Below are 26,711 nucleotides of genomic sequence, written 5' to 3' on the forward strand. Positions count from 1 at the left end.
CAGATGCAGCCATTCAAAATGCGTGAGGTATTTCGCGGCATACCCCGGTGGGCGTGTCACAGTATCACGCGGTATGACGCAGTTAACGTGGTGTCACGTGGTTAACTATCCGGCGTCGCCTTGTAAAACCGCCAGGGGGAGCTTAACCTCTCATGTACAGCATTTGAGCCTTTAATTTTGAACTGTGTATTACAGCATGTTAATCATCAGTCATTAAAATGTTGGTATATTTTATGAAAGCAAGATTGCTCAGTTGGACAAAAGTACACAGCCTACCTTTATCATAAATATTTATGCATCAAAGCCTTTACTGAAGATATTACTAATAGTATTAATAATGGATGACTTTAGACAAGCTGTATACTCAAAGTATAATTTCTTTAGCACATTTGTACAAGCACTTGGAATCTGTCCAAGCCATACTTTGTCAGGCATTTTGTTTTACTTCAACGGGCATAAAAACTTCCTTGCTTTTAACAGGGCGTTTCATAATTTCTAACTACGAAAATGATTTAAAATGCGACACTTATCATTCAACTAGAGCTTAAAATATCACAAGGATCCTCAAGAGCACAGCAAAGAGTGTATTAAAAGACACTTGTATTTATCAACGCTTTCTTTTCCGTATACCAGATTTTATGGAACCACTTCAGAGGGGTGTCAGCCAGTCAGATTCCAGGATTCGGCACTTTAAAGGAAAAATACACACCGGTATTCCATTTCTCCCTAACGATTTTAAGCATCGAAGTATTTAACTAGCATGTGAAATAGCGTGTGAAAAAGTGGTAGTTTTAAGCTTTTCTGCTAATATAATATGGAATCGATATTGATTTAAATCGTGTTCTGATTTAAATCGCAAACGCGTGTTTAATTATATGTGTTTTTTAATCATAATCAGGCTAATGCAACATAAATTGATACAGTATCTTTGTCTTCTAAGCATCTTAATAAACTTTCAGCATAGCTTTCTACCCGTCAAGATTTATATTTCTTGGGATTTTGGGATCAAACGTGGAAGGATTAGATTATAATCGTTTTTATTTGTCAAATACGTGATTGTATTTCTGAATGTTATGTGACACCTACAGTAGTTCACTGCTTTAAATACATCGAATTAAGAAAGTTATGTGTAGCACTTTAGATCTTTTTTCTGAACCAGGGAAAATCTGATCATGTTTCTCTATAACAATAATAAAAAAAACTTTATTTTACATATCGCCTTTAAAAGTGGCATCTCAAAGCAATACAGTAGATCGAAAAACAGTTAAAAGGGACCAGATTAAATACCAGACAATCGCAAACGCATTTTCAATAAAATTATTTTATTCATTCAGCAGTTTGTGAGAGGAACATCCAGCAGGGAGAGACACACACACCGGTTTTCATTGACAAAATTGTTTTTTTTCAATTCCTTTTGTCTAACAGGAATGTTTTGTTTGTGGACAAACTGTTAGACAAGAGGAAAAGACCGCCTCCTCCTACGAAGCATTAATCGCGTATCTAAGGAAAATTGCAGTATACCTTTGTTCATGCACATCATTATACAGTACAGTATCTCAATTTGTATTTCGATAAAAAAAATCGTTTGCCCAGCCACTACTGTTGTTATTGTTTTTATCCTGTAAAGCGTTTTCTTTTTCTGCGTTTTCCATTTCCTTTTTCTGATCACTCGCTTTCTGGATACACATCTCACCTGTCCTGTTCTTTGTTTTCCTGGTTTGCTGATTATGCCTGCTGCGGTCCACTCCTACCCTCACACCTAAAGAATACTATTTTAAATTTCTTGGCGCAGTTCATTAACCCTTGTATGTGCTGTCCGCGCCCAAAATGCAATTAAAAAAAAGTAAAAAACCGCGCTCAAAATGCAATTTAGAGCTTAATAAGATACACTCCACAGGCAAAATTAAAGACAAAATTAAAGACGATTAAAATCTGTAATCTTTCCACTTGTACTGTGAGTCATCGGACAGTTTCTGCTTTGTGTAAGGATGGTGAGAAAGCTGTGTTCAATGTATTTAAGGGACTCAGAAGTAAAAGAAGATGCTTCATATTGCGTGACTAATTTTAAAAACCAAGTTATAAATGCAGACGCTCCCTCGGTGCCGCGCCGGGTGTAAATATCAAAGTATACATTCCCAACAAGAATTGTACCCATCTGTCAAACAAATAAAACACCTTGAATTGAATTGAGGGAGAGATGGGGGTAGTGGGACAGAGATACTGTAGACAGACTCAAGGCAAATAAGATACTTATGGGTACGCAGGCATTCACGACAGCAACATACGAAACGTTTGCACGTACTGTATAGTTAAGTTATTACTTGGTTTTCAAAGTGCAACGAAATACAATATTGTTGTTGCTGCTGTTCTGGTTGTTTTTATCCCGTAAAGCGTTTTGAGAAGCCACCTTTAAAGGCGATATATACTGTAAAACCACTGATTCTTATGGAATGTGCTCCGCAGGAGATTCAAATTTTTATTTATTTATTTTTTAATCGCGTATCTTAGGAAATCTCAGTATAACTTTGTTCATGAACAGTGGCATGTTACATTATCATTCGTTTTTTTAACAAGGCTCGCCAGCTAATGTGAATCGAAACCTGTCTTGCTAGCTTTTAAAGTCGTGCATGTGTAAACTGTACTAGAGGGCATGCAAGTTACTCTGCCCCTTTCAGCGGCAGGGAGTCCCTCTGCTGCAACACACAGCAGACAGAACGGGAGACTATTGCCTTTCATATCTGACACCAGTGAAGTAAAAGGGGTGTCTAAAGGGGTGATTTTAGACCACATTTTAGTTACTTTATTTTGTTTACTTTTAACATTTCTGTAATTTACAGTAGATGTCACAATAGAAGCCCGAAGCCTATTATACTCAGTCTAGCCTTGGATCCTCTGAGTCCCTTGACTCAGTTATTGCATATTAATTTCTTGAGATACGCGATTCCATATTATATTCCCTTTTAATCAAATTCTAAAAGTATGCTTGTTGACTCCGGTATCGCGTTACTTAAAGACTTCGATGCTTAAAATGTTTAGGGAGAAATGGAATACTGGTGTGTATGTTTTCTTTAAAGTACCGAGACCAGCCATATACTGAACGTTTAAGTTCCAAAATTAATATCGTTTATGGACTTCACACGCGTTGCAGTATGCTCCTATTCTTTTTATGCTCAGGCACTAAAATCTCCCTTCTGCTTTGTGTAAGGATGGTATCAAGAGCAATCTTAAGTGGTGAGAAAGCTGTGTTCAATGTATTTAAGGGACTCAAAAGTAAAAGAAGATGCTTCATATTGCTTGACTAATTTTAAAAACCAAGTTATAAATGCAGACGCTCCCTCGGTGCCGCGCCGGGTGTAAATATCAAAGTATACATTCCCAACAAGAATTGTACCCATCTGTCATGCAAATAAAACACCTTGAATTGAATTGAGGGAGAGATGGGGGTAGTGGGACAGAGATACTGTAGACAGACTCAAGGCAAATAAGATACTTATGGGTACGCAGACATTCACGACAGCAACATACGAAACGTTTGCACGTACTGTATAGTTAAGTTATTACTTGGTTTTCAAAGTGCAACGAAATACAATATTGTTGTTGCTGCTGTTCTGGTTGTTTTTATCCCGTAAAGCGTTTTGAGAAGCCACCTTTAAAGGCGATATATACTGTAAAACCACTGATTCTTATGGAATGTGTTCCGCGGGAGATTCAAATTTTTATTTATTTATTTTTTAATCGCGTATCTTAGGAAATCTCAGTATAACTTTGTTCATGAACAGTGGCATGTTACATTATCATTCGTTTTTTTAACAAGGCTCGCCAGCTAATGTGAATCGAAACCTGTCTTGCTAGCTTTTAAAGTCGTGCATGTGTAAACTGTACTAGAGGGCATGCAAGTTACTCTGCCCCTTTCAGCGGCAGGGAGTCCCTCTGCTGCAACACACAGCAGACAGAACGGGAGACTATTGCCTTTCATATCTGACACCAGTGAAGTAAAAGGGGTGTCTAAAGGGGTGATTTTAGACCACATTTTAGTTACTTTATTTTGTTTACTTTTAACATTTCTGTAATTTACAGTAGATGTCACAATAGAAGCCCGAAGCCTATTATACTCAGTCTAGCCTTGGATCCTCTGAGTCCCTTGACTCAGTTATTGCATATTAATTTCTTGAGATACGCGATTCCATATTATATTCCCTTTTAATCAAATTCTAAAAGTATGCTTGTTGACTCCGGTATCGCGTTACTTAAAGACTTCGATGCTTAAAATGTTTAGGGAGAAATGGAATACTGGTGTGTATGTTTTCTTTAAAGTACCGAGACCAGCCATATACTGAACGTTTAAGTTCCAAAATTAATATCGTTTATGGACTTCACACGCGTTGCAGTATGCTCCTATTCTTTTTATGCTCAGGCACTAAAATCTCCCTTCTGCTTTGTGTAAGGATGGTATCAAGAGCAATCTTAAGTGGTGAGAAAGCTGTGTTCAATGTATTTAAGGGACTCAAAAGTAAAAGAAGATGCTTCATATTGCTTGACTAATTTTAAAAACCAAGTTATAAATGCAGACGCTCCCTCGGTGCGCTGCTCTGGTGCGCCGGCTGTTACACAGTGCCTGTCTGCCGTAAGCGTTACAATATACATACCCAACACTGCTTGTACCCATCTGTCATGCAAATAAAACACCTTGAATTGAATTGAATTGAGGGGAGAGGGGGGGAATACTAAAGCCAATACTGGCTCAATACCCTCAATGGGCTTTGACGTGCTAATGCGTTGGTTTAACAGTCCGGGTGTGGCAGGCTTCCAATGTCAACTCGACTCGATTGGAAGACAATGAACGTATTTTAGCCCTAAATGAATTAATAGCAAACATGGTTTACATAAAATACATTTTTCCAAGAAAGTTTATAATAATACGATCTATAGTTGAAATCTGAGCCTACTTTAAAAATAAAGGAAAAGCATTTTCAGAGAGTAATCATGCTGTGTTTATGTAGAAAAAGCGATTAGGTTTACGAGCAATCTAATTACCTATTCGCTTAAAACGCTATTAAAAATTTACTCTGTTGCACACACACACACAATAGAAGCAGGCACCGCTGTCAGAAGGGAAGATATGTTCAAAATATCGCAAATATCGATCATGTTGCGATATTTTGAAATATAAAAGTCAATTGATTGTCCATAATATCGCTATTCTATTTTTTCGAAGAAATGTTTGTTAAAAGAAAAGACCAGCACCAGCTGGATTCGAAAACACAACCTGTCAGCTGGTAGTCACGTCTACAAGACAGCTCACATGAACAGGCAGGCGAAACAGCCCTACACAGCCCTGTCGCAGCACACGAATACCATTATTAAATTCTTTAGATACGCGATTCCATATTATATTCCCTTTTAATCAAATTCTAAAAGTATGCTTGTTGACTCCGGTATCGCGTTAGTTAAAGACTTCGAAGCTTAAAATGTTTAGGGAGAAATGGAATACTGGTGTGTATTTTTTTCTTTAAAGTACCAAGACCAGCTATACACTGTATGTTTATGTTCCAAAATTAATATCGTTTATGACCTTCACACGCGTTACAGTATGCTCCTATTCTTTTTATGCTCAGCTACTAAGATTTCCCTTCAGTGGTAAAATTCAATACCTACAACGGGCACAGCAAAGACGTTTACTGTCTTTCTACGACAGACCAACGGACCACGAGTGCCCCTGTCGGTCAACCAATCACGTACTGCGGTGCCCCGCGTCATCTTGCGTCATACTGAGCGACGTCACCTGCGGTACGTGTCTGTAACGCGCACTTTGAATGGCTGCATCTGTATATGTGTGTGTGAGTGTGTGCATGCATTGGCGCTCATGTTGGTCATTGAGATTTTCTGGGGTACCTATGAGAAGATGACTTGTAGGTGGTACTTGGATGCTTTGGTTTGATCAGGGGTGGTTCTTGGTCCTAAAAGTTTGAGAACCACTGATTTAGGCTGATCTGGAAGAATAGGGATCCAAAGAAAATCTACAAGAAATGTACAGGTAGTGAAGTCAAAAAATTAAAAGCAGCTTAAACATACTAGAAATAGGTAAAACTAAAAAAAGAAAACAATGTTAATATTCAACGCTAAAAGTGTCAAATCTTAATCAAGGGATGTTATGTTTAAATTGTACATCGTGATTTGATCGACCAGACATTTAAACGAATGTCCTACTCTTACTAAAATAACTAAATCCCTTTAGTCTTGAACAAAGAAGACTACCATGGGGACCTTTTTCACTTATTCAGAATCCTCAAAGGCACTGACAATGTCAACACAATGTACTTGTTCAGAACCAACAGTGAAACAGGAACCAGAGGACAGAATGGGAAACGATGCAGAAGTGCACTTAAAACTAAGAGCAGGAAGCTCTTCTTTACACTAAGAGTTGTGTGTCTGGAATATGCTATCCATCTTATTTTGTATAAGTAAACTCCCTAGATCCCTTCAAAAAGATTATTGGATGAAATCTTCAGATGAATTACTGTACCTATGAATAAACAAAGAGTTAGGTGAGATGAATGACTTCTTCTCATTTGTAATTTTTTTTTAGATGAACTTCACACAACACAACTTAGAAGCTATTACACGGATTACAGAACTTACATTTTTTTAAATATTTCATCGTTGGAAAAAAACAATAAGCTTTTAATGCTGCTCTAAGTTCAGAACATCTTGGTTTGAAGAAAATGCCAAGAATGTGTGGGAATCTTTTGCTAAAACAAATAAAGTCACACAGTACCACATACACCTTTACCCTGCTGCAGTAGCCTGTGGTTGCATCAACTGTGAAGCAGATCATCTTGTGTACTTTTTATCACTCCTACTCTAGAGCTGATTCAAGGCTCGACATCTTCAACAACTGATGAGGAATTTCAATTTGCATGTCATATTCCATTATCACCTCACTGTGGACCCAAAGTGGGATTCATGTAAACAGATATTCTTTCATAGAAACAATTCTGCATTAAGTGATGTCTGTTTGAAGATGACCAGTCTTCACTCTTCATAAGTTACACTACAGGAAGCTGACCATCGCTAATGGTGTGGACATGACGGAACATAATTGAGCTAATATGCAACTTAAAGCATGTCCCTCTGTTGAGAATTTCTGCAGTTTAACACACACTAAAGTTCCAGTAACACTGGACCCCTTGTTACCACCCATCTCTCAATCTTACAATAAAAAGGACACATATCAAAATGTCTGAAATAATTAAATAACACAATATCTCATGGCAATATTTGAAGGATTCCTCTTCAGACTACCTCCATATACATGATTAAGGCTGTTTCCATGTTTGTTACATTAACACCAGATAGGTAACGCATAATGGCACTTCAATAAAAAAAACATCTTGTCCACTGAGTTTTTGTTCCCATGGAAACAAGGCTGTTATTTTGATTAAATGTATTTCAGCTGCATGAGCATCCACCATTCTCAATCACAACCAGTACAAGTTCATACACACATAAACCAAGAAGAACTTGAAAACTGGGTTGGAACAAATAATGTTTTTTAAAAATCCTTCATCTTACAAAATTCAAAGATGATTTTGATTATTACAGCATATAAAAAAAAGGTTGTAGCTCAGCTTTTTATTTGATTATTTTTCATAAGCAGGTCTAAATGTGTTCTTTTTTATGAGAAATGCAGGACACAACAGCCATTGTAGCCCTCCCAGAGTGCATGTGCAGCACTTTACATTGTGGAAGTTCACTTCTTCACATTCAGAAAATACTTCTGTAACTGAGGCTGCGCCACACTCACAGCTCTATTCCACCAAGATTAAGAGCTGAGAAACTTAATTTGGTAATTCACATCAGTACAGTACTGAAATTTAATTCAGAGATATAATGAATTTTATCTTTCATCTATATGCCCATATCTATTACCCTGAAAAATGTGTAGCTCAGTATTTGCATGTCATGATGTCACTATAGTCTTGTTCTGTCCATTATAAAGCAGCACAAATCTTAGGACCAGGCAGAAGCGGCAGAAACACAACTATCTGAAGTTGGTCAAATGCCTACATCTCACACAAGCCTCTCATGCCTCTTCAACACTTCCCAGACTGACAACAGCAATGCCAGATCTTCTTTACTGCATTTCTCTGACTTAAAACTTAAAAACACATCACCAACCTTCTGCAACCAGAAAGTTAAAAAAATCCACCTTGTGTTGAGCTCCAGTTTGTTGCATGCTTATTGTCAAAACATAATGCACCACCACAGTGCATCTCGCTTGGAATAATTGCTTTTGTTGAATCTTAACTTCTCTTTGTAACTTTCTGCCATATGTTGATGCTATATCCTGCAATTAGTCTGACCTCTATACTCGGAAGGGTGATATGTTCATTGTTTTAGCTACTCACTAGTTTCCTATACTGTCTGTAACAATTTCCATAGCTTTTACAATGATGTTCACGTGGGGAGCTGGGTTAGCATATGCTGCCTGCAAAGGACCAAGTAAAGGTTAATTCTATGCTGAAATTTGCAGTATGGAATTAATTTTTGCTTGTTCCATAGACAACACAGGATGTTTTAATAGGATGGATACATGGAAATTTACAAAGACATTTACAGATGGACAAAGCTCACTGTCCTATGTGAGACTGACCGCAATAGCTTTACAAAATCCCTTGAAGTCAGCTGTTAAATCATCTCCTAGCCTTTAGCATGGTTCACTGCCAGATCTGTTCCCGATATGTAAAGTGTGCAAATGCACTATCATGCAAATTGTTTGGCTCTGTATGCCTATTTGTGCCTAGGACATTTTGGTAACTAATACTGAATATACATATTAAGTAAGCAACGGCCTAACCAAAAGCGATATTCTATAACAGGAACGCTGAATTAATTAATAGCCTTTATTTGTATTCTTAATAATTAAGCTGAGTTTAATACTTAAAGCTTAACCTACCCAGGTTTCGCACAAACCCACCGAAATTCACTTTTTGGAAAAATCTCCGACAGCTCCCATAATGAAATATTTGAGTTAAGAAAGCTGAATGAGATCCACCACCAGAGTTGCATCATGCCCTCAGTCTGCTTTGTGCCTGTACATGCAGGGCATGCCCTGCAAATCATCTCTCTCTCCCATATTTGTTGTTTTATTGTTCTCATTATAGGGTTTTAAAACTCCCCCCCCCCCATAATTTCTATTCATGACATTACTTTATCTGTATGTGTTCACACTGCCCAATTTTACTGCTACATTATGGTCATAATATGATGTTCTCTCAGAATTCCGCCACTATCATAATAAAACAGATAGACAAAAACTAACATAGAAGTCTAGTGAAGAATTTTAAATTCAGAAATGCAATGCTTTCAGAAGCAGAAACATTTTTGTGTCCTCCCACCCAAGTTCTAGTTTTTCAAAGCCAGTTTTAAACTTTCAGGCAAAGTGCCAGTCCCTACACAGTGCATGGTACTGTAACGTACTGACGTCACCTCCCTTCCCTGTGAATAGCAGGGACCCCAGCCTCAGCCGGGCTGAGGGGAGATTTCCCTTTGGCTCAAGCGGCTGGGTCCCTGTTGAGTGACACCAGAGGCCCGGGTTCGAGTCCCCGACGGTGGGGGGCCGACCTGAGGTGGCAGCGTCGAGGGCGCATACCCACATGAATCCCGGAGTGCTACAGTACCATGAAATTTTTACATACAACAAAGCAGTGAATAAGTCTTTTGTTGGCTATTTTTCAATATTGGTGGTGCAAGATTTGTAATATTAGCATTCATTTGTACATCTGACGCTTCTGACGCTTACTTTCCTATCCAATGTACCAACATTATAGTGCAACCTACAGACATATGAAATGTAAAAGATAATCGTGTTGCCTGCCTGCCCAGATCTTTGAGCAACTGAATTCTGATTGCAATATGCAGCGTAAATAATAAAGCGTAATAATAAAACCAGAACTGCTACAGTGACCTTGCAACTTTAACATTAATTTTCATACTTGTACTGTCCTTGCCTCAGACCTGAACACTGGAAGCAGATTTAAGATGCAGAATCAGAGTCATTTCTTGCACAAGGAGTTTTAAGTGTATATAAGCACTTTTAGTGCAAGCAGATTCTCAGAGATGAGAGATTGCCTTGTGTATACTTCAAGAAACGGTTTGGTGACATTCTCTGATCAAGGTCCAGTGGGCCAGTTTGTTACCTTTGCTATTCTATTAAATATTCTTATACAATCTCAATTTTAAAAATATTTTGTTTACAATTCTTCCCACGGTAATGAATGGCATAGTGGTTAGACCTACAGCCCTACAGCTTCCACAGTCATGGGCTCAGTTCGGTCTTGGGGCACCTGTCTGTGTGCAGCACACATGTTCTCCCCATATTAGATCAGGTTTTTGACAAATGTTTTCAGTGTCCTTCTACCACACCTTGAATGATGTTTGGGATATCGATTCCCAGTACAACTGGTACTGACTATAGAACTACAGAGAAATTGTACAAGTGAAGCTTGATGGGCCAAATGGCCTCATTTCAATTGTGGCCTTTCAAATGTTATTATGCAAGGATAGCTCAAGAAATGTATCCACATTTTGTTCACAAGGGATTTCAACTGGTCCTCACAGTCAATAATACGGCAGGAGGGAAAAATACAAAAAAGAAAGTCATTACAAAATGAGTCATTGACTCTACTGCTTTTGAAACAGCCACTGCTCCAGGTTAATCAGCAGAGTCTTACACTCCTGATTGCCCAGGCCAAGAAGTGCAATCAATATTCTGCACACTGTCTTTCACACAGATCATGTCACTATAGGTTCTGATTAGATGCTAAAGAATTTCACTCTGCAAAAGGTCAGCCCATTGACCTCTATCAACTGTGTGTCATACGTCTTTACCCTAAAATAATGGTTACTATAAACCTGAGGTGTAGTCCACCAAGTAAGGAATCAAATCAAAATCAGCCACAGATGATTACACTAAGTCAAAAAACAATTAGACTTTCCCCAAGGTAAAAATGTTTGCTTTGCAAAAGTGTGTTTTATGAATTGCTGGCCCACCTTTTATATTTACTGTTTTGCTGAATACAGGGAGAAGATGTGGGAGGATGAAAGGTCTTGTAAACTCAGTCTATCCTGTATATTTCAGCTAGAGTCGATCTGCACAAAAGACCATTACCCAGGATTACAGAGTGAAGGTATTCTCCTCCACATTGATATAAAATTGGAACTAATGTTAGATCAACTTGAGCGTCAGGAAACAAGGTCATAAAACGAAAAGGCTGAAACTGTCCATAAAAGACATGTAAAGCAAGTCAAAATCTGTAGAGCTCAAATATGGTGTTCTAAACCATATTCAAATATGGTATTCTATTCAAAATATGGTATTCAAATATGGCATATGAAGCAGCAAAGCGCATGTATTTGAGAGATAAATCAGATCCATAGCAAAACCATGGTGCCAGAAAATGATAGGTTAAACATATAGAATGTTGTAATACACAGGAAATCCAAACCTATTTCACATTCCGTATCTTGCATGAGAATGTAAAAAAGGTTTGACAGCCTGTGAAGCATCTGTGGGGGGGTCAGACTCAAATCTTAATAGCTTGGTTGGAACTTCTAATTTTTTACTTCCACATACCAAATTTTCCATTCAATTATTGAACCTCATTCACAGCTTAAGAATGAATTCATGCTAAGCCTATTATGATAATATGGGTGAAATCAGTACTACATAATAGATATCTCTATTTTTTATTATTGAAGCCATTTACAAGCCACAGGTTCATTATAGCTGGAGAACACTGCTTTCAGGAATGTGATTGGAACCAACTGATTTGACTGGGTTTTACAGTGTCATTCTGTCATGGTCATGTTCTCTGCACATGTGCTGCTGTCCTCTGAAAAGCAGCAGCACCATTAAGATCTTCTTATTTTCCCTCTTATTTATATGGTGTCAGGTTAACAGTTTGTCAGCTAGAGTGAAATATATGCAGCTCAAATAAAACCCAGGGTGTTAATCTCATTGGCTTTATTTGAAGCAAGATATCTGATGTACAATTAGAACAAACATACAGACCAAAGTTGTTGATGGTGATGGGGTACTACGTCTTGTTACTGTACCTGTGGACTGAATAAAAGATTACAAGACACATGAAATTTGCATTAAAGCCGGTAGCTTTGAACTCCAATGATTCACACTATAGTGAAATAAATGTATACAGTATATGATCAAAACTTATGTTGTGATTGATTAGGTGATCTTCAGGTTGCTTAAATTACAGTATATAACTAAATATCAGCTTTCTAGCTCCAAAATTCTTTAGAGTAAATATGTGAGACCAATACAACATGTTTGTACACAGCTTGCATAAAAAAGGTTTAACTGAGATGCCAGCTACAGAACGTATTGCAATATTATTATTATTACAATTATTACTAGCTATAGGATGCAGTACCAGTTTAAAATGAATATTCTATAATAAAATGTCCACATGTACAGATTTATTAAAAAATACAGTAGATTTAAAAAATGCCTGTGATGCTTTCCCAGATTCATTCAGACAACACTCTAATAGTTGACGCCCTGGTATCCTTGAGCTCCTTTTAATTTTCAACTCAACTCCCTGTTGCTCAATTAAAACCCTAACTAATAATTTACTTTAATTGGTCTTTTTAGTTATTTCATCTCCTGAAGAGTTCAGTTTTGGTTTGGTATCAAAATGTAGAGGGATCCTTGAAATCTCGAAACGATTCAGATGAAAACCATTTCACAAGCTTCAATTTAGATAACGACTTGCTCCAAAGATTTAAATCCACTTATTAAATTAAGTTCTCCAGCAGTTTAATTTAGCCTAGCCTAAATTAAAACGACTGTTTTTTTTGTATAACCTACAAAATATTTTTTCCCTGCAGCTTGAGCTCGAAGATCCCAGGTTTGAGCTCGCATCAACTAGCCACTGATCGGCTGAGACAGAGGTGACAGCGTGCAATTGGCTGATCAGCAGTGAGGTCGCCACTGTGGCCTCCTGGTCACTTGAGGCCATGCGGTGCTTTGGAGACAGACAACGGTTGTGCCTCTACTGCAATCAGCCCTGAACTTCCAGTACTGGACAGTGATGCCAGTGATGTGTTAAAAGACAGGTGTCTCAGAGCTGGGCAGATCAGACGGATCTGCCTACACTTCCTTACACCAAGAACTGGGTATTCCAAATCAGGTGAGTAGCAACAAATTGAATATTTTCATTTTAACAAAAAAGCTTAATTATAGTTCATAGCTTCTGGGACTTACTACTAAAATGAAACAAGTTTAAAAAATCATTTTTTACACACTGTAACAGCTATTGCAAGAGGTTATTGAGCTTTTTAAGAATTTAGAGACAATGGTCAGAATCTAGCTAGTATCGAACTTTGAAGTTCCGGGGAGTTTCAAAGCAAGTAGAAAATGTATGGAAAATGTGGTGTTTGTATAATTGTAGGTGGTCTCTGAGACATACTGATCAAATTCTCTGGTTTACCTTGGTTAATTAAGTGCTTGGTAAATGGGTAAACAGTCTGGGAAAACAGCATAAAAAGACAGATATGGTCAGAGAGAGAGAGGAAGCATACAGGAAGAAACAGAAAGACACAAAGATTGAATAACTCAATGCGATTCAAAAAGTGTGCTTCTGGCAAGAGGTCCTTGTGCAGATCATCCTTCAATACCAAATTTTAGTTAAGTATTGGAACCTTGTTAAGATAACTTGCCATTGTGTTGTTTTTAGGAAACTCTGATTTTCTGTGAAGTGAATCCCTAGATTCAAAATGGCCTCTTAGTGAATGCACTTTGTAGCATCCAGATTTATAGAGAGAGAAATTTTAACTGTAGGTTGTATTCTGTTTTGAATACTGTTTAAAGACAGGTTTATGTCTCTTGTTGGCCTGTGTAGGTATTATATAGGATCACTGAATTTTTCCCTTTGGTCAACACAGGTCTCTGGGATACCTTGTTTGTGAATTGAGTAACCTGTATGTTTTATGTTGTATTGTGTTGTATAGTATGTGTGTTATAAACAAATATTTGTTTAACCCAATGTGGCTGATTTATTACTCTTTTCACCAAAGCCATGCCAGAGAACAAAGAACTCAAGTGACTAATTATGCCAACCACTCAGGTGTATTCTTGGCACAATCTTTACAATTTTGGGGTTATGATTATTTATTTTAACTATTATATCAGTCTTTATTTTTGGTATTTCACCATTTTCCTAAACCCCTATTAACAACACCTGACATTAAAAATACAGTAAACCCTAAGTGTAACAGACCAATATGGGGGAAGGGGTATTGCTATTTCCAAATATCTGTCAAATAACCAATGACGATTTTTCAGCCAGAAAAACACAATCATTTTCAAAATATTTCCACACTATATATGCAAGTTTCTGGATCTTTTGATTATTTTTTAACAATCCCAATCAACAGTTTATGAAAACTGTTCTTGTGCCTTTTTTCTCATAAATATACAAGATATTTCATGCGTCACAAATATAATGTATAACATTTGTGATCGCACACAAAAACAAAACAGATTGTAAGCACTACACCTACCCCTATAAGGCTCCATCAATATCCTGAATTTTAAACATATGCAGTACTTATTTTTATGCTGTTTTATTATTAATATTATTTATATTTGACAGTTTTTTAAATATTGTTAGCATTTTAATGTATTTATTTATTATAAAAATCACTAAAGTATATGAAACACTAAATCACCCATTTAATCAATTTGTTATTGTGGGCAAAGACCAGTATTTTTGACTTTATAGACAAAATTCCCCTTTAGCAGATTGTTTCAGTAAAATGTGGTTTAACATTTGTACTTTTCCTTCTGGCTCACCATAAAAAAAGTGTGATCTCTAACAACTGAATTTCAAACTGTCCTAAATGCATGACACATCACTTGCAGGTGAATTTGGGACACATGGAAATGAAGAAGAGTGATGTTAGAGATCTGAGGGAAAAAGGGAATTGGTGTAATTTACAGATCCATTTGGAAAAAAAAATCTGCTGCCTGTCACATTTTTTACTTCAGGTTATTTTCAACTGGCAACTGAAAGTGCATCATCCAGTCTGTAGGTAATCGAATGAAGAAAGTACACAATGTCATGTTAGCTGGAGCTTTAGAACTATATTCTAAAGAGAAAATAAAGTCCATGTCAAAGAACACCTTATTTGAATGATTAAAAACAAGCTTAGTCATTGGTCTCAATAAAACTAAAAAGAAAAGAAGAACATAGCAGTGTAGTAAACACTTTCTAAAAAATAGGACAAAAGGCTGCAGTTCACACAGCAAAAAGAAAAAAATATGCGTGAAGGACGGATGTTGACCTTACCTTTTTAATAGTGAATATACTGTTCTTGCTTATTATATCCAAAACAGAGCTCTTACTAATGAAACACATCTGCCAATCATAAACTTTTAGGTCACAAAAGCCTTCCTGTAGGTATGGTAAGAAATAAGTTGTCTAACTTCAAGTGATAAACCCAGGATACGCAGATACAATTCAAACAAGTTTTAAATAGAATTTTACATTTTGAATCTGCATAATCCCCTTGAAGATGGTAAAAATGCTGATAAATAAGATTTACGTACAGTTAAATTACAAGATTCTTAATTAACCAAGAATTCAACCCCTTTGCTATGACAGCCATAATTCAGGTGCAAAAACATTTTTGAAAGAGAACTTTCTTGGCCCGTGTGCAGTCAATGCAGTTGAACTTGACTGCAGAGTAAATGTGTCTGTCTTATTAAGGTACCTTCAGATATCGAATTTCAAGGCAAACTTAACTTTGTTAGGACAAATCAACCATGAAGACCAAGGAGATTTTTCAAATAAATTAGGGATAAAATGGTCAAAAGGCACAAATCAAGAGGTTACTATTCCCTTTGAGTACAGTGAAGACCATCTTGAACAAGTGACAAACTTTCATACAACACAGGTTCCACCTAACGTTTCTTCTCCTCAGATTATAATTTTGACTTCCTAAATATCTTTGAATTGTTTAAAAAAAACATAAAATGCTAATCGGTTTCACTGTTACAGTTCAATCACTTCCCACTTCTACATCAGAAAAACACTTGTGGAATTTTGTTAAATACATCAATATAGATTCACACAACACCATCCTTATAAAAATAATATTTAACTACTTTAGAAACACAGACTTGATTCACTTGATTAAAACTGTACAAAGACTGAGTAGAATTGCTATGCTTTTAAAAATTATTTGTTTCTCAGAATTGTGACTCACAAAACTGTTATAACCATTTTGAAACATGGCTTAAAAGAAAGAAAAGGAAAGATAAAGGTCCTGTTTAAACAGCTGTTAATACTATAACTCATTCTACATGGTGACTTGCTATGGGTGATTTGTGATTTGAGTGTGAGGCTATCTGGACATGCTTCAGGGCTCTCTGCTATTCTGCTATTTTTAATTCATAAAAGTGGCTTTTCTATAACTAAAACATCTCTCCATACACACGACAGACATTTAAGAAAAATGCACCAGTTTGGCACACGTAAGCCTGTTACCATGGTACAGAATCAAAAAGAATGCTTGCAGTGGCCTTGAATAAGCCACAATGAAAACCTCTTAGGACTGTATAGACAGCACAAAGACATTTGCTTGCAATCTAAAGGAAGTGAATCTAAAACATTATTCAGCCTATGCACACTCAGTTACCTTTAATTTCTCCAATGAAATGTCAATGTGAAAAACTTAGGCGTGACATGGAACCTCTACTTGTTCCATATTGATAAAAAATATGAATTGTTAAAAGACTCCTAGAGAGAAAATACAATACAGAAGAAAGCATGTGTTTCAGTGAGAAATAATGAACAGAAGTCTAGGTATTGCACGATTCTATGTTAAGTAACAACATTAATACACAGGTGGGCAGGGGGAAAGAGTATAAACAACTGAAGAAAAGTAATATAAATATAACTTGGGCTGAAAGTGGAAGGGACACAAAACTGTGTGAACCAAAAGCTGCAGTTGTAGTGAAAATTTTACAGTGCACAAATATTTTAAAGGCCTCTTCTAAATATCAAGAAGGTTGTTACTAATTAACACAGGGTAAATAACCGAGCCAAAGGAAAGGACCTTATAAAGAAAGCAATATATAGGAACACAGGAACATAGCATATTTAAACTGAGAATGATTGCTGTAATCCTATTAGCAGAACTATTTTATTCCTCAAATCAATGCCACCATAATAAACTAAGTCTTACCAACAGTCATAGTCACTATATATCTGTCACAAAGTTCCACTGCATAGCTCTGATCACATTACGGTTTCACAGTATGCCCTTTTAAGAAGTGCTTCATCAAATGTTGCAATGTAAGGTATAATTTAACTACTGTTTTGCATACAAAATTGAAAAATTAAAACCTAAGTCACTGTAAATAAAATAAAGCTCAATTAAATAAACAAATACACTGACATTCTCTTGTTATTTGGATAACAAATATGAACTGAGGAACATGAGGATGTAATAATATTTGCTCTTTCACAGTTGGTTTTATACTGTGGTTGTTTGCAAGCAAAAATGTCCCATTAAGCCAAAACGTAGCTTCTTCAGATTGTACATTATTCCTAGTCACCCTCCCAAAAAGCCTCTTACTGTGATCCAAATAAAGAAGCCTAATGGTTTTACATGTAGCCATGTACCAAGGCCTTCTTTTAAATTTCTACTTTATTACTTAACAAAGAATGGCTGGGTAATTGTACATAGTGTTCAGATTCTTTATTTAGGTTTGTTTGTTATTCTTATTTCTTTCCTGCAGTGGTAAGGTAAATCTGGGAACTTTTCCAGCTGGGAGAAAACTGAAGAATAAGCTCAGTCAGACACAACTAAATAAATTAGTATGGAGACTAATTTCACCACAGACACAACAATGTTTCCAACAACTTTCCAAAAAAATTGTAATGAAACACAGAAGAAAAACCTAAATCTCATCCCATGTTGTCCCATGTCTTCGCCATTAACAAGGCTATACCTCAACATTAAAATTATTTTTCCTGTTGTGAATCCTATCGCATGTGGCTGACTGTTGTGATTCTCCCTCCTTGTAAACTCTTTCATGGCTTGTAACTGAGGAACTCTGTACAAAACACTTCAGATGAATTTAAAATCTTGCTTTCAATATTATAGGAATTTTCAAAACATGACCTTCTTTTATGTTCCTTATGACTCATCTATAGCTCTGAGATAAGCACAACCCTTTTTATGTTCTGGCTAGAGCAGAATAAGAATGAAAGCAAAATAGGTTCTTAAAACCTTGTTGACTGTTTGATTTCAAAGTGCTAAAAAAACCTAGGGAGCAGAGAGACACTTGATCCAAAGTCCACCTTGAATCATTTCAGGCACAATTTTTAAACATAAAGTACGAAACACTGTGTAGCTTGTAATAATAGAAGATGCTCCTTCAGAAGCAAAAGAACCCTATTCAGTACCTGCAGTGTATAGTAATCACAAAAGAAAAAGACTATTGTAGGTTAATTGTCAAAATGAATGCTTTGTGAAAAATTAATTACAGCTACAAATGTTTTAACAGATCTGACTTAAATATCTTGACAGATGAGTGACCAGACCTAGGTTAAAGAAAAGTGGCTCTGTACTGTACAGTATATCGATTAACTACCTTCATCACAATCATCAATTCAATTTCAAATGAATTTATACATCACAAAATCATGTTTGCATAAAAATGTTCTTTTGACACATTCTCTTAACCTATGAAAAAAACAAGCAGTCAAAACATCTTCAAAAGCAAAACTGTTTTATCCTGACTGCGACTTGTTGGGGTATGATCCTCGATTAGGAAAAGAAATCTCAGACGTATATGCACATTTATATAACAGCTACTACAGTAATCAATTCCATACATTTTTTCCATGATGATGACATAGCAGTTCTAAATTTAAATGATCATGCACCCTTGCAGATTCAACTAAAAAACAAGCAGTAGGTCCCTACTTCCTCATTAAGACAAATATTTGGTGCTTTTGTGTATGATGGTTCAAATAAAAATCATGGAAAAGATACATGATTTCTAATAAAGAATAAATCAAACTTTGTTTTTTTTTCCAACACATACTACCATCTTGTGGGGGAATGACAGCGCTACAACTAAGCATCAGTTTTCCCATCTACTCAAAATGATCAAAAAAATTCAAAAAGGTTCAAATTAAAACACTCAATTTACTATGGACACCGTGCTAAATAAAACCTGTTAAAACTGTTCCTTTTAAAAGCTCTGATTTGATCTTTATCAACAAACCAAGATATGTTTGCATAAAATCTTAAAACTGTTATAGCACGTGTAGTTTAGGGTTCAGAGAGGAACATTAGTAGCCTGCTTTTAGGTCACGAAGACAACAGCTGGCGTTCATGTGATGCAACAATAACCAATAAGCAAGATGGAGTCATTGTGTGCATGAAAATGTGTATTCTTCATGATATGAGCATGCATAGAGCAGAACTTTTAACTAACAGAATGACAGTGCATATCTATCAAATTTTCCACGTAAAGACTGAGTCACTTTTTTATGTTTTCTAACCCCTATAAGCAATCAATATATTTACAACTGCCTAGCTAAACACGGTCAATGCATTCCAATTGCCCAGTCAAAAGCAGCTGCATAGAAAATAGAAAAACCTGCCAGCTCCTAGCTAAAATAAATATTACGCACTACACTAAATGTCCTTTAGAGCTTGGTACCATATGTGAGTACAGTACTTGATTCCATGCTGAAAGCAGAAAAAAGTTTAAAAAAAGTTAAAAAAACACATTTTGGCTGAAGGGCCTTCAGTATTCAGCATGGAATAAACTGCTTGTTCCTCGTTAAGTAATACTGTGCAGCTTCACATCCAAAGTCTCAACAGCTTCACAGCCCTGTTCCATCCACACTCTATGATAAGTGGCACTGGTCTGAAACAGGTGTGCACAGGTCTTGTATACAGGTCTTTTATCACAATACTTATCCTTTGCATGCTCCCGAGCACAGTGACACAAAAACGAAATAAGAAAAACTGTATCAATGTTCTTCATTTCAGCAACAATATACCATTTATCTGGGACAAATTTCTTCAAAGCTGCAACACAAATAATTTTTAATCCCATTTAAGCTAATCTGTTGTTTTTTATGCCATTAGACCCAGAAAGACCTTACCTGTAATTCATTAGAGACACGTTGCAAGTGACCAGTTATCTTCTGTATTAAGTCATTGTACATCTGCTCTGAGTGTTGCTGGCAAACACACTTATAGACACAGCTGAAGGAATAAAAAATACAAATACTTAATATATTCTCAGACCCTAAAAGACAGCTGAAAAAAAAAAGAGAACTCATTCCCTTTCCCAGAATTCAGTGCTGACTGGATTCACCAGCTAACAGGTGTGTTGATTAATCACCCCTAATTATGTGCAATGTAAACAATTATTTTTCTTTCTAAATGCTGAAAGCAGTTTATGATTCAAGAGGGAAAACTTCATATTTAAAACAATGAGGACAATTTTAGAAATTCAAGAATCTTTTCTGCTTCAGAAGTAAAACACTAGTAAGTAAATGCTATGTTAGTTGAGATGGAAAAAACACTTAAGACTAGAAATGTGAGCAAATTAGATCAAGTACTTAACCTATTGCAATACTTTATTTTGAAAAACTATAGTTTTAAAAAGGTAATGACAAAGATCAAAATAGATGTAACAAAGAAGCAGACAGTAGACTGACTAATTATTCAGTATTTTATATAATATGAAAAAATATGAAAAAAATACAAAAAATACAGCTGTGGTAAATTCTATGCGTAAAGTTTTAGGTCTTGGGTATAGGTCTCATTTGTTTAGGAAGTATAATCTTTTTAAGGGGAACTGCAGTCCCAATTTCTCAGACCGGTTATTAAATCCCGGGAACAAAATAAATTCATTGACATCATAAAAAATTGCACATTCTGAATTAAGCACAAAATCATGAACTTTGTGAAAGCACTGTACTTCGCCATGTTGTCAAAAACTCACATTTGAGTTCCCACGAACTGAAACATGATGCAGCCTTTCCTGCTCACTAGTCTCTGTAATGACTAATGTAAAGCGATGGACAAGAGAATAAATACAGGTTGTGCAGCAGACATTTCACCACAGAAATGTTCCAACATGATCTGCGTACAGAGTTAACATGTAAGTAGTGTTTGTCGGCAAAACCATCTCGAAATTGAGAGCAATGTTTCTACTGGATTAAAAGAGATGTATTCACAAGTCTGCTTGTTTACAATGTAATAGGGCCACAACACATCAGCGGAAGTTTTGTGACCTCTTTCTGAATCTCAGAACATGGCGCTGCACATACCTGGAAATTCCATCTAAATTTTGATGTAAATTGCAGGTTTTACAAGTCACTGTGCACATTTTACTTTAATTGTAGTTTCATGGCACTTATAAATGCTGATTCTTTCTAACACTGAAATATGAAAATAGCGCTGCAGTTCCCCTTTAAGTAAAAATAAGTTACCTTAGTGCAATTTCTTTTGTACACAACTAACATAGCAGCTTCTCTGCTTTTCCTTGGCAGAATTCAATGTGATAGTGTGATTACATCATGATAAAGAAAAAAAAACGCAGAATTAAGATGGTGATTTTAGCCTTCTATATAGAGACTGGATGCTTGTCTCAAAGGCAGCAGCATATGAGGTGAGTCTTACCTGTAGATCTGCTCGTAGGAAATGGGAATATAGTCCTCCGGGCTCTGTGTGAGAAGCTGGTCAATGGCTCTTTCCAGCTTGGGCCAGTATGTGCTTTTGTAATCCTCCATAGTTATAACATTCATCACTGAAAAAAAACACAAAACACAAAAAAATAGATGTATAATATCCAAGAGTATTACATCCATCCATTTTCTGACTGCTTTATCCAATACAAGGTTAAAGGGAGAGCCAGGGCCTATCCCAGGAAGCAGTGGGTGCAAGGTGGGATACACTCTGGACGGTACACCTGTCCATCATGGGGCAGACACCATGGCCAATTTTCCCAGACGTCAATTAACCTACCAGCATGTATTTGGACTGTGGGTGGAAATTGGAGCATCTGGAAACCCATGTGAACATGGGAAGAACATATAAACTTTTCATAGATAGCATCCCAGGTCCAAGATTGAACCTAAGGCCAGCAATGCTAGCCTCTGCGCTACCCTGATTCAAGAGTGTTGTCATTATTAATTATGTCTTCCTTTTGTTCCATTCTTTCTGTGCATATTACAATCATTAGGACCACTAAAAATCTTCAAAGTTCAAAACTTCAATGGTATAAAATGAAACAAGGAATAATGAAAGCATCTCAAGTTGGAAAACCCTCTTCTTGAATTTGCTTTTCATAGACTCTGGACTTCACAATATACCGGATAACAAATTAAACTGAAGGATGTTATGCAGAAATTGTAGAATGCATTAGCAAGACCTCATTTAGAATATCGTGCATTTAGACTGCTCTAGAATCAGTCCAGATAACCGTAACCATGTACACTCCCTATTTCAAAGGAATGTCCAATGTTGACAAGCTAAAAAAAACAGGGTGGCTTTAATCATCAACAGAGAAAACTGTGAAGGAGACCTGATTCCAGTTTTCTAAATCCTCAAAGGCATTGGCAGTCACAGGGAAACCAAGTGCAGGCTGAGCTCTGTGATGTAGGTACTGTGAATCTGAACCTGGGTCACGTCACTAGCTGACTGCATCTCTCTAAGCAACAATGCACAAATGAGTGGTGCCAAAGAGAATAGCTGATCAGGATTCTCTCAGCTCAAAGCAACACGGTAGTCCCTGCAGCTTTCCTATCAGGGAGGGACCTATGTCTCCTCCAATCGGCGCTAAGTTCTAGTGTACAGCACAGTTTAGCCTGTACCATCTTACAAGATAAGTAGCAGGTTGAAAGAGTCCTCCTACACTTCCTCATTCCCCCTTGTGTGGCTGCAGGGTTTCCAAATTGAGTTCGTACATAAAACTAGCTGTAAAACAAAATACTCTGTACAATGGCTTTTAGCGTGATGTGAAGTTACACTGCATACCATGAAGGCTTTCAATAACTATACATATCATCATCAGTATTATTTAAATCTGGTGTCACTGGATTTCATAAAAAGCAACTGAGACAAACTGAATATACTCCTCCTTCTCTTAAAATCATCCAGGTCCTCAAATGAACACACCACAGCTGAATATGCCTTCTTAACCACAAGCTGAAACCCCACAGCAGGAAGCTTAAAGAACGCTCCTGACTCACTGCATTGTGCAATATGGAGACAGAAACCATGACTGGGTTGTTTGCAGCAAACAAAATCACTCTGTATGATAAAGGAGCTCTTATCTCCACCTGGGACAGATATAAAACAGCAGATTGAGTGCTGCTACTGACAAACAGCAAGACGTTAAGTGTAAATAAAGAATGATTGTGTATCCAATGAAGTTTAAATCAACATTTTGAAACTGATCAAAACATGGGCTATGAAACATAAGATGTCCGTTCATTTCATTTGACAGCTAATAGCAAGGGTATTGGCTTTAACCTGCTGGATAATGTGTTCCATTGTTCTACAACCTTTGGATAAAGAAGCGCCGCCTGTTCATGGCTTTATGAGAAATTTCACTTAGTTACCATGTGTCCTCCAGCTCATGTTTCACTGTTTCATTCAATCAAAAAAGCACAATTCCAATCACAACTACAGTGAAAATACTAAGCAATCCAGGAGGTGGCTGATATACAGTATTCATACCTACCTTTCTCCAATACATGTGCTAAAACACAGGTTTCATTTTTACCACACTGAGATATTGAATGTACTGTGGCATTAGGCAGCATACTTACAGTACATGCCCATGTTATCTTTAAGATACAAAGTACACACTCTTTGTATATATATATAGAAATATATATGAAATTAAAAGAAGAATATTACATAAGCCCACATTTTACTCTGTGAGCTATGCGGTGTAACTGGTTTTAAGGCAGCTACAGTGCAAAGAAAATGTTTGTGAATCCCATAATTAAATCCTCATGAAAGTTGTATAAGATTAAGCTAACCTTATTAATTGTATAACACAAAGACAAACAATATATTTTGATTAATTAACAAAATGATCCAACAGTAAATATCACTGTGTGAATAAACATACATATTCTAGATTCAGTACCTGGTGCCATGTCCTTCAGCAGCAACGACTTCAACTAGATGTTTGCATTAGCTGTTTATCAATTTGCATCAGATCTTAGGAATTTTGGCCCATTCTGCCTCACAGAACGGCTTCAAGAGGGTGACATCTGAAGGCTTCCTTTTGTTAACAGCTCACTTCCTGCCACAGCATGTCAATGGAGTTTAAGTCTCACCTGACCAATCCAAAATGCAAAATGGCAAATGAAGATCTGCTTGTATGTTTAGGATTACTCTGTTTTGGTGAAGTTTAAAAGACCTAAAACTAAGGGTTTTGTTCCTTCCAGTAACTTGTAGTAGAAATTTCCATTCTGTTCACGCATTAAAAGCATAAATGACTTGTGTGTTTGTATATATGTATATTGATTATATGTATTAGTTACTGCTTCCTATTTAAAACTTTTTACAATTGTAAACAAATGTCCTACAAGATTAGAAAGACACTAACTATGAATCTTTATGTCTATCTTGCACGCATTCGTCAGTATGCATGTACTCACTTGTATTCAGATGCAACTCAATTCCACATCTTTTTATGTGCAACTTTGCAAACCAAACAGCTTTCAATACCCAAATCAGTCAAAACACAAAGCTGTTAAAACTTACATGGCTAAAGACAGCGGAACAGGAGATTTTAATATACATTGACTGGCCACACCACTCAACCTCAGTGATATCTTCTGACTGAAGAGTGAAAAGATGCCTGCAAGCATTATACATATACTCTGTGAGATTAAGTTAAATTCTTAAAAACAAAAGGCAATACTTGCACTTCTTTGCAACAAAGAAGATTTCACTGTGAAACACTTGTTCACATTGCAAATTTATTCCATGCTGAAAAGAGAAGAAAGAAAACACAAAGTTTCAGCTGTAGAGCCTTCAAGGCTCCATGGAACAAACTTATTATTTGTTCCTTTGCAGCCACGACGCAGCTACCCACCTGAACAATCGCAATATGATGCCAATAAAACACACTATATTGTTTTTAAGAAAGATAAGAAATGTTCATTAATCTTTTACTCTGGTTCTCCATAGATTTATTCAATAAATATCCCAGCTACCTCGATAATTATAAGAGCCAATGCATGGCATATAAGCATTCAGAGCAATTCTGTTGAAAACTCTAAAACGAAGATGGGTATTGCAAACCACATTAGTATTTGATCTCCACTCTTCCTGTTTCAGTCCAGTGATGAACGCAGGTAATCGGGAATATTAAAAAAATAAACTAAAATGAAGCTAGGGAGAAACACTTTTAATTCAGCTTTTGGTGTTCATCTTAAAAATCCATAACGCTGCGTTATTTCTGTTTATCGGAATTCACGGCAATATCCTTTTAAAGTGTCAACCAAGCACATCCAGATAGCTAACACCGACAGTGAAAAGTTGAACATTCCCAAGCTTAGCTGATTGCATCAACTACCCTTTCTGACTTTAGTTTCACTGTCCCCAACACTCACCGTCGTCAGAAATGCAGCCCTTCTTCATCAAGCTGGGGACCCTGCCACTACAGCGGTAACAAATACACAGAGAGAGAAACTTACAGAACTTGGAAGTTGAGCTGTTAATGTTGAGGGTGAGTTTTCCAGTAACAGCGGTCGAGGAGGCAGGACTGTCCCCACCGCTGGCCGCGCTGCCACACGTCGGGAACATGGTAGCTTCCACCGGGCAGGGTTCTTCGGCCTCGCCCGGCAGAGTCTGTGCTGGGAGTTCGGGAGGCTGGGGCTGGTTCTGGGGGTGAAGTGTGTATGCATTTGCACTGGCCTCCCAGTTGTTATGGTTGTGATCGTCCATCATCTCAAAACCTTCCTCCTCTTCCATACTTTCCTCCATTCTTGACGTTTGTTAAGTAGTTCGATTTAAAAACTGTGCACAGCAGCCCTGCATGAATATGCCGGTTACATTCCTTTTTTATGCTTGTTAAGGTTCACATTTTGCAAGTTTTCCTCTCCAGACTCGTCCACTCTTACTGACGGTAGTTGCACACACGCACCGCTATCTCTGGTTTTGCGACACTTTTGCAGCAGCGGTTTTCGTACTGCGTTCTGGGAAATGTAGTTGTAGTCATGAAAAGCGGCAGAGTATTTTTCGTGTTCAGGCATGGAGGGATAGAACGTAGTAATTTCAGTAAAAATAACAACATATTGTTTTAAACGTTATGTGATGCGTGTAGTTATTGAAGCATTTTTGTAGCTCTGGACAACTCTTTGCTATATCAAATAGCTATACAAACTACTATACTGTTCCTAGATGAGTGTTCTCCCCGTTTCTCCTTTTTGTCACGTAATGCACATGCACGCTTTTCTCATTACAAAACAAAAGCGAGTTACTAAAAACTACAACAATTACGTAATTATTCAGGATTATCTCTGAAAAGCCCAAATAAATTCGTGTTTCTTTGGTAGTCTTCAAGATTGATCAAGAAAACATTATTTGAAGAAAACACTAGGGGGGGCATTTGTCATACAATA

The 26,711-nt window shown here is 36.9% G+C and overlaps 1 protein-coding gene across 2 annotated transcripts in view; it reads right to left on the reverse strand.

Annotated features, from left to right (window-relative positions):
* The window catches only part of cacul1 (CDK2 associated cullin domain 1), a 69,763-nt gene extending 43,514 nt beyond the window's left edge, over positions 1 to 26,249 (reverse strand). The window contains exons 1-3 of one of the 2 annotated variants that reach the window (XM_088917548.1): positions 25,785 to 26,249; positions 21,745 to 21,871; positions 20,217 to 20,319 (exon numbers count right to left, since the gene is read on the reverse strand). In XM_088917548.1, the coding sequence (XP_088773674.1) occupies positions 20,217 to 20,319; positions 21,745 to 21,871; positions 25,785 to 26,073 (519 nt within the window). In that variant the 5' untranslated portion in view covers positions 26,074 to 26,249. The remainder of the gene's footprint in view (positions 1 to 20,216; positions 20,320 to 21,744; positions 21,872 to 25,784) is intronic. The other variant, XM_088917549.1, reaches the window with a different exon arrangement.
* Positions 26,250 to 26,711: the final 462 nt, after the last annotated feature.

Source organism: Atractosteus spatula, chromosome 5 (assembly GCF_055471065.1).
Source record: "Atractosteus spatula isolate fAtrSpa1 chromosome 5, fAtrSpa1.hap1, whole genome shotgun sequence".
NCBI classification, from domain to species: Eukaryota; Metazoa; Chordata; class Actinopteri; order Semionotiformes; family Lepisosteidae; genus Atractosteus; species Atractosteus spatula.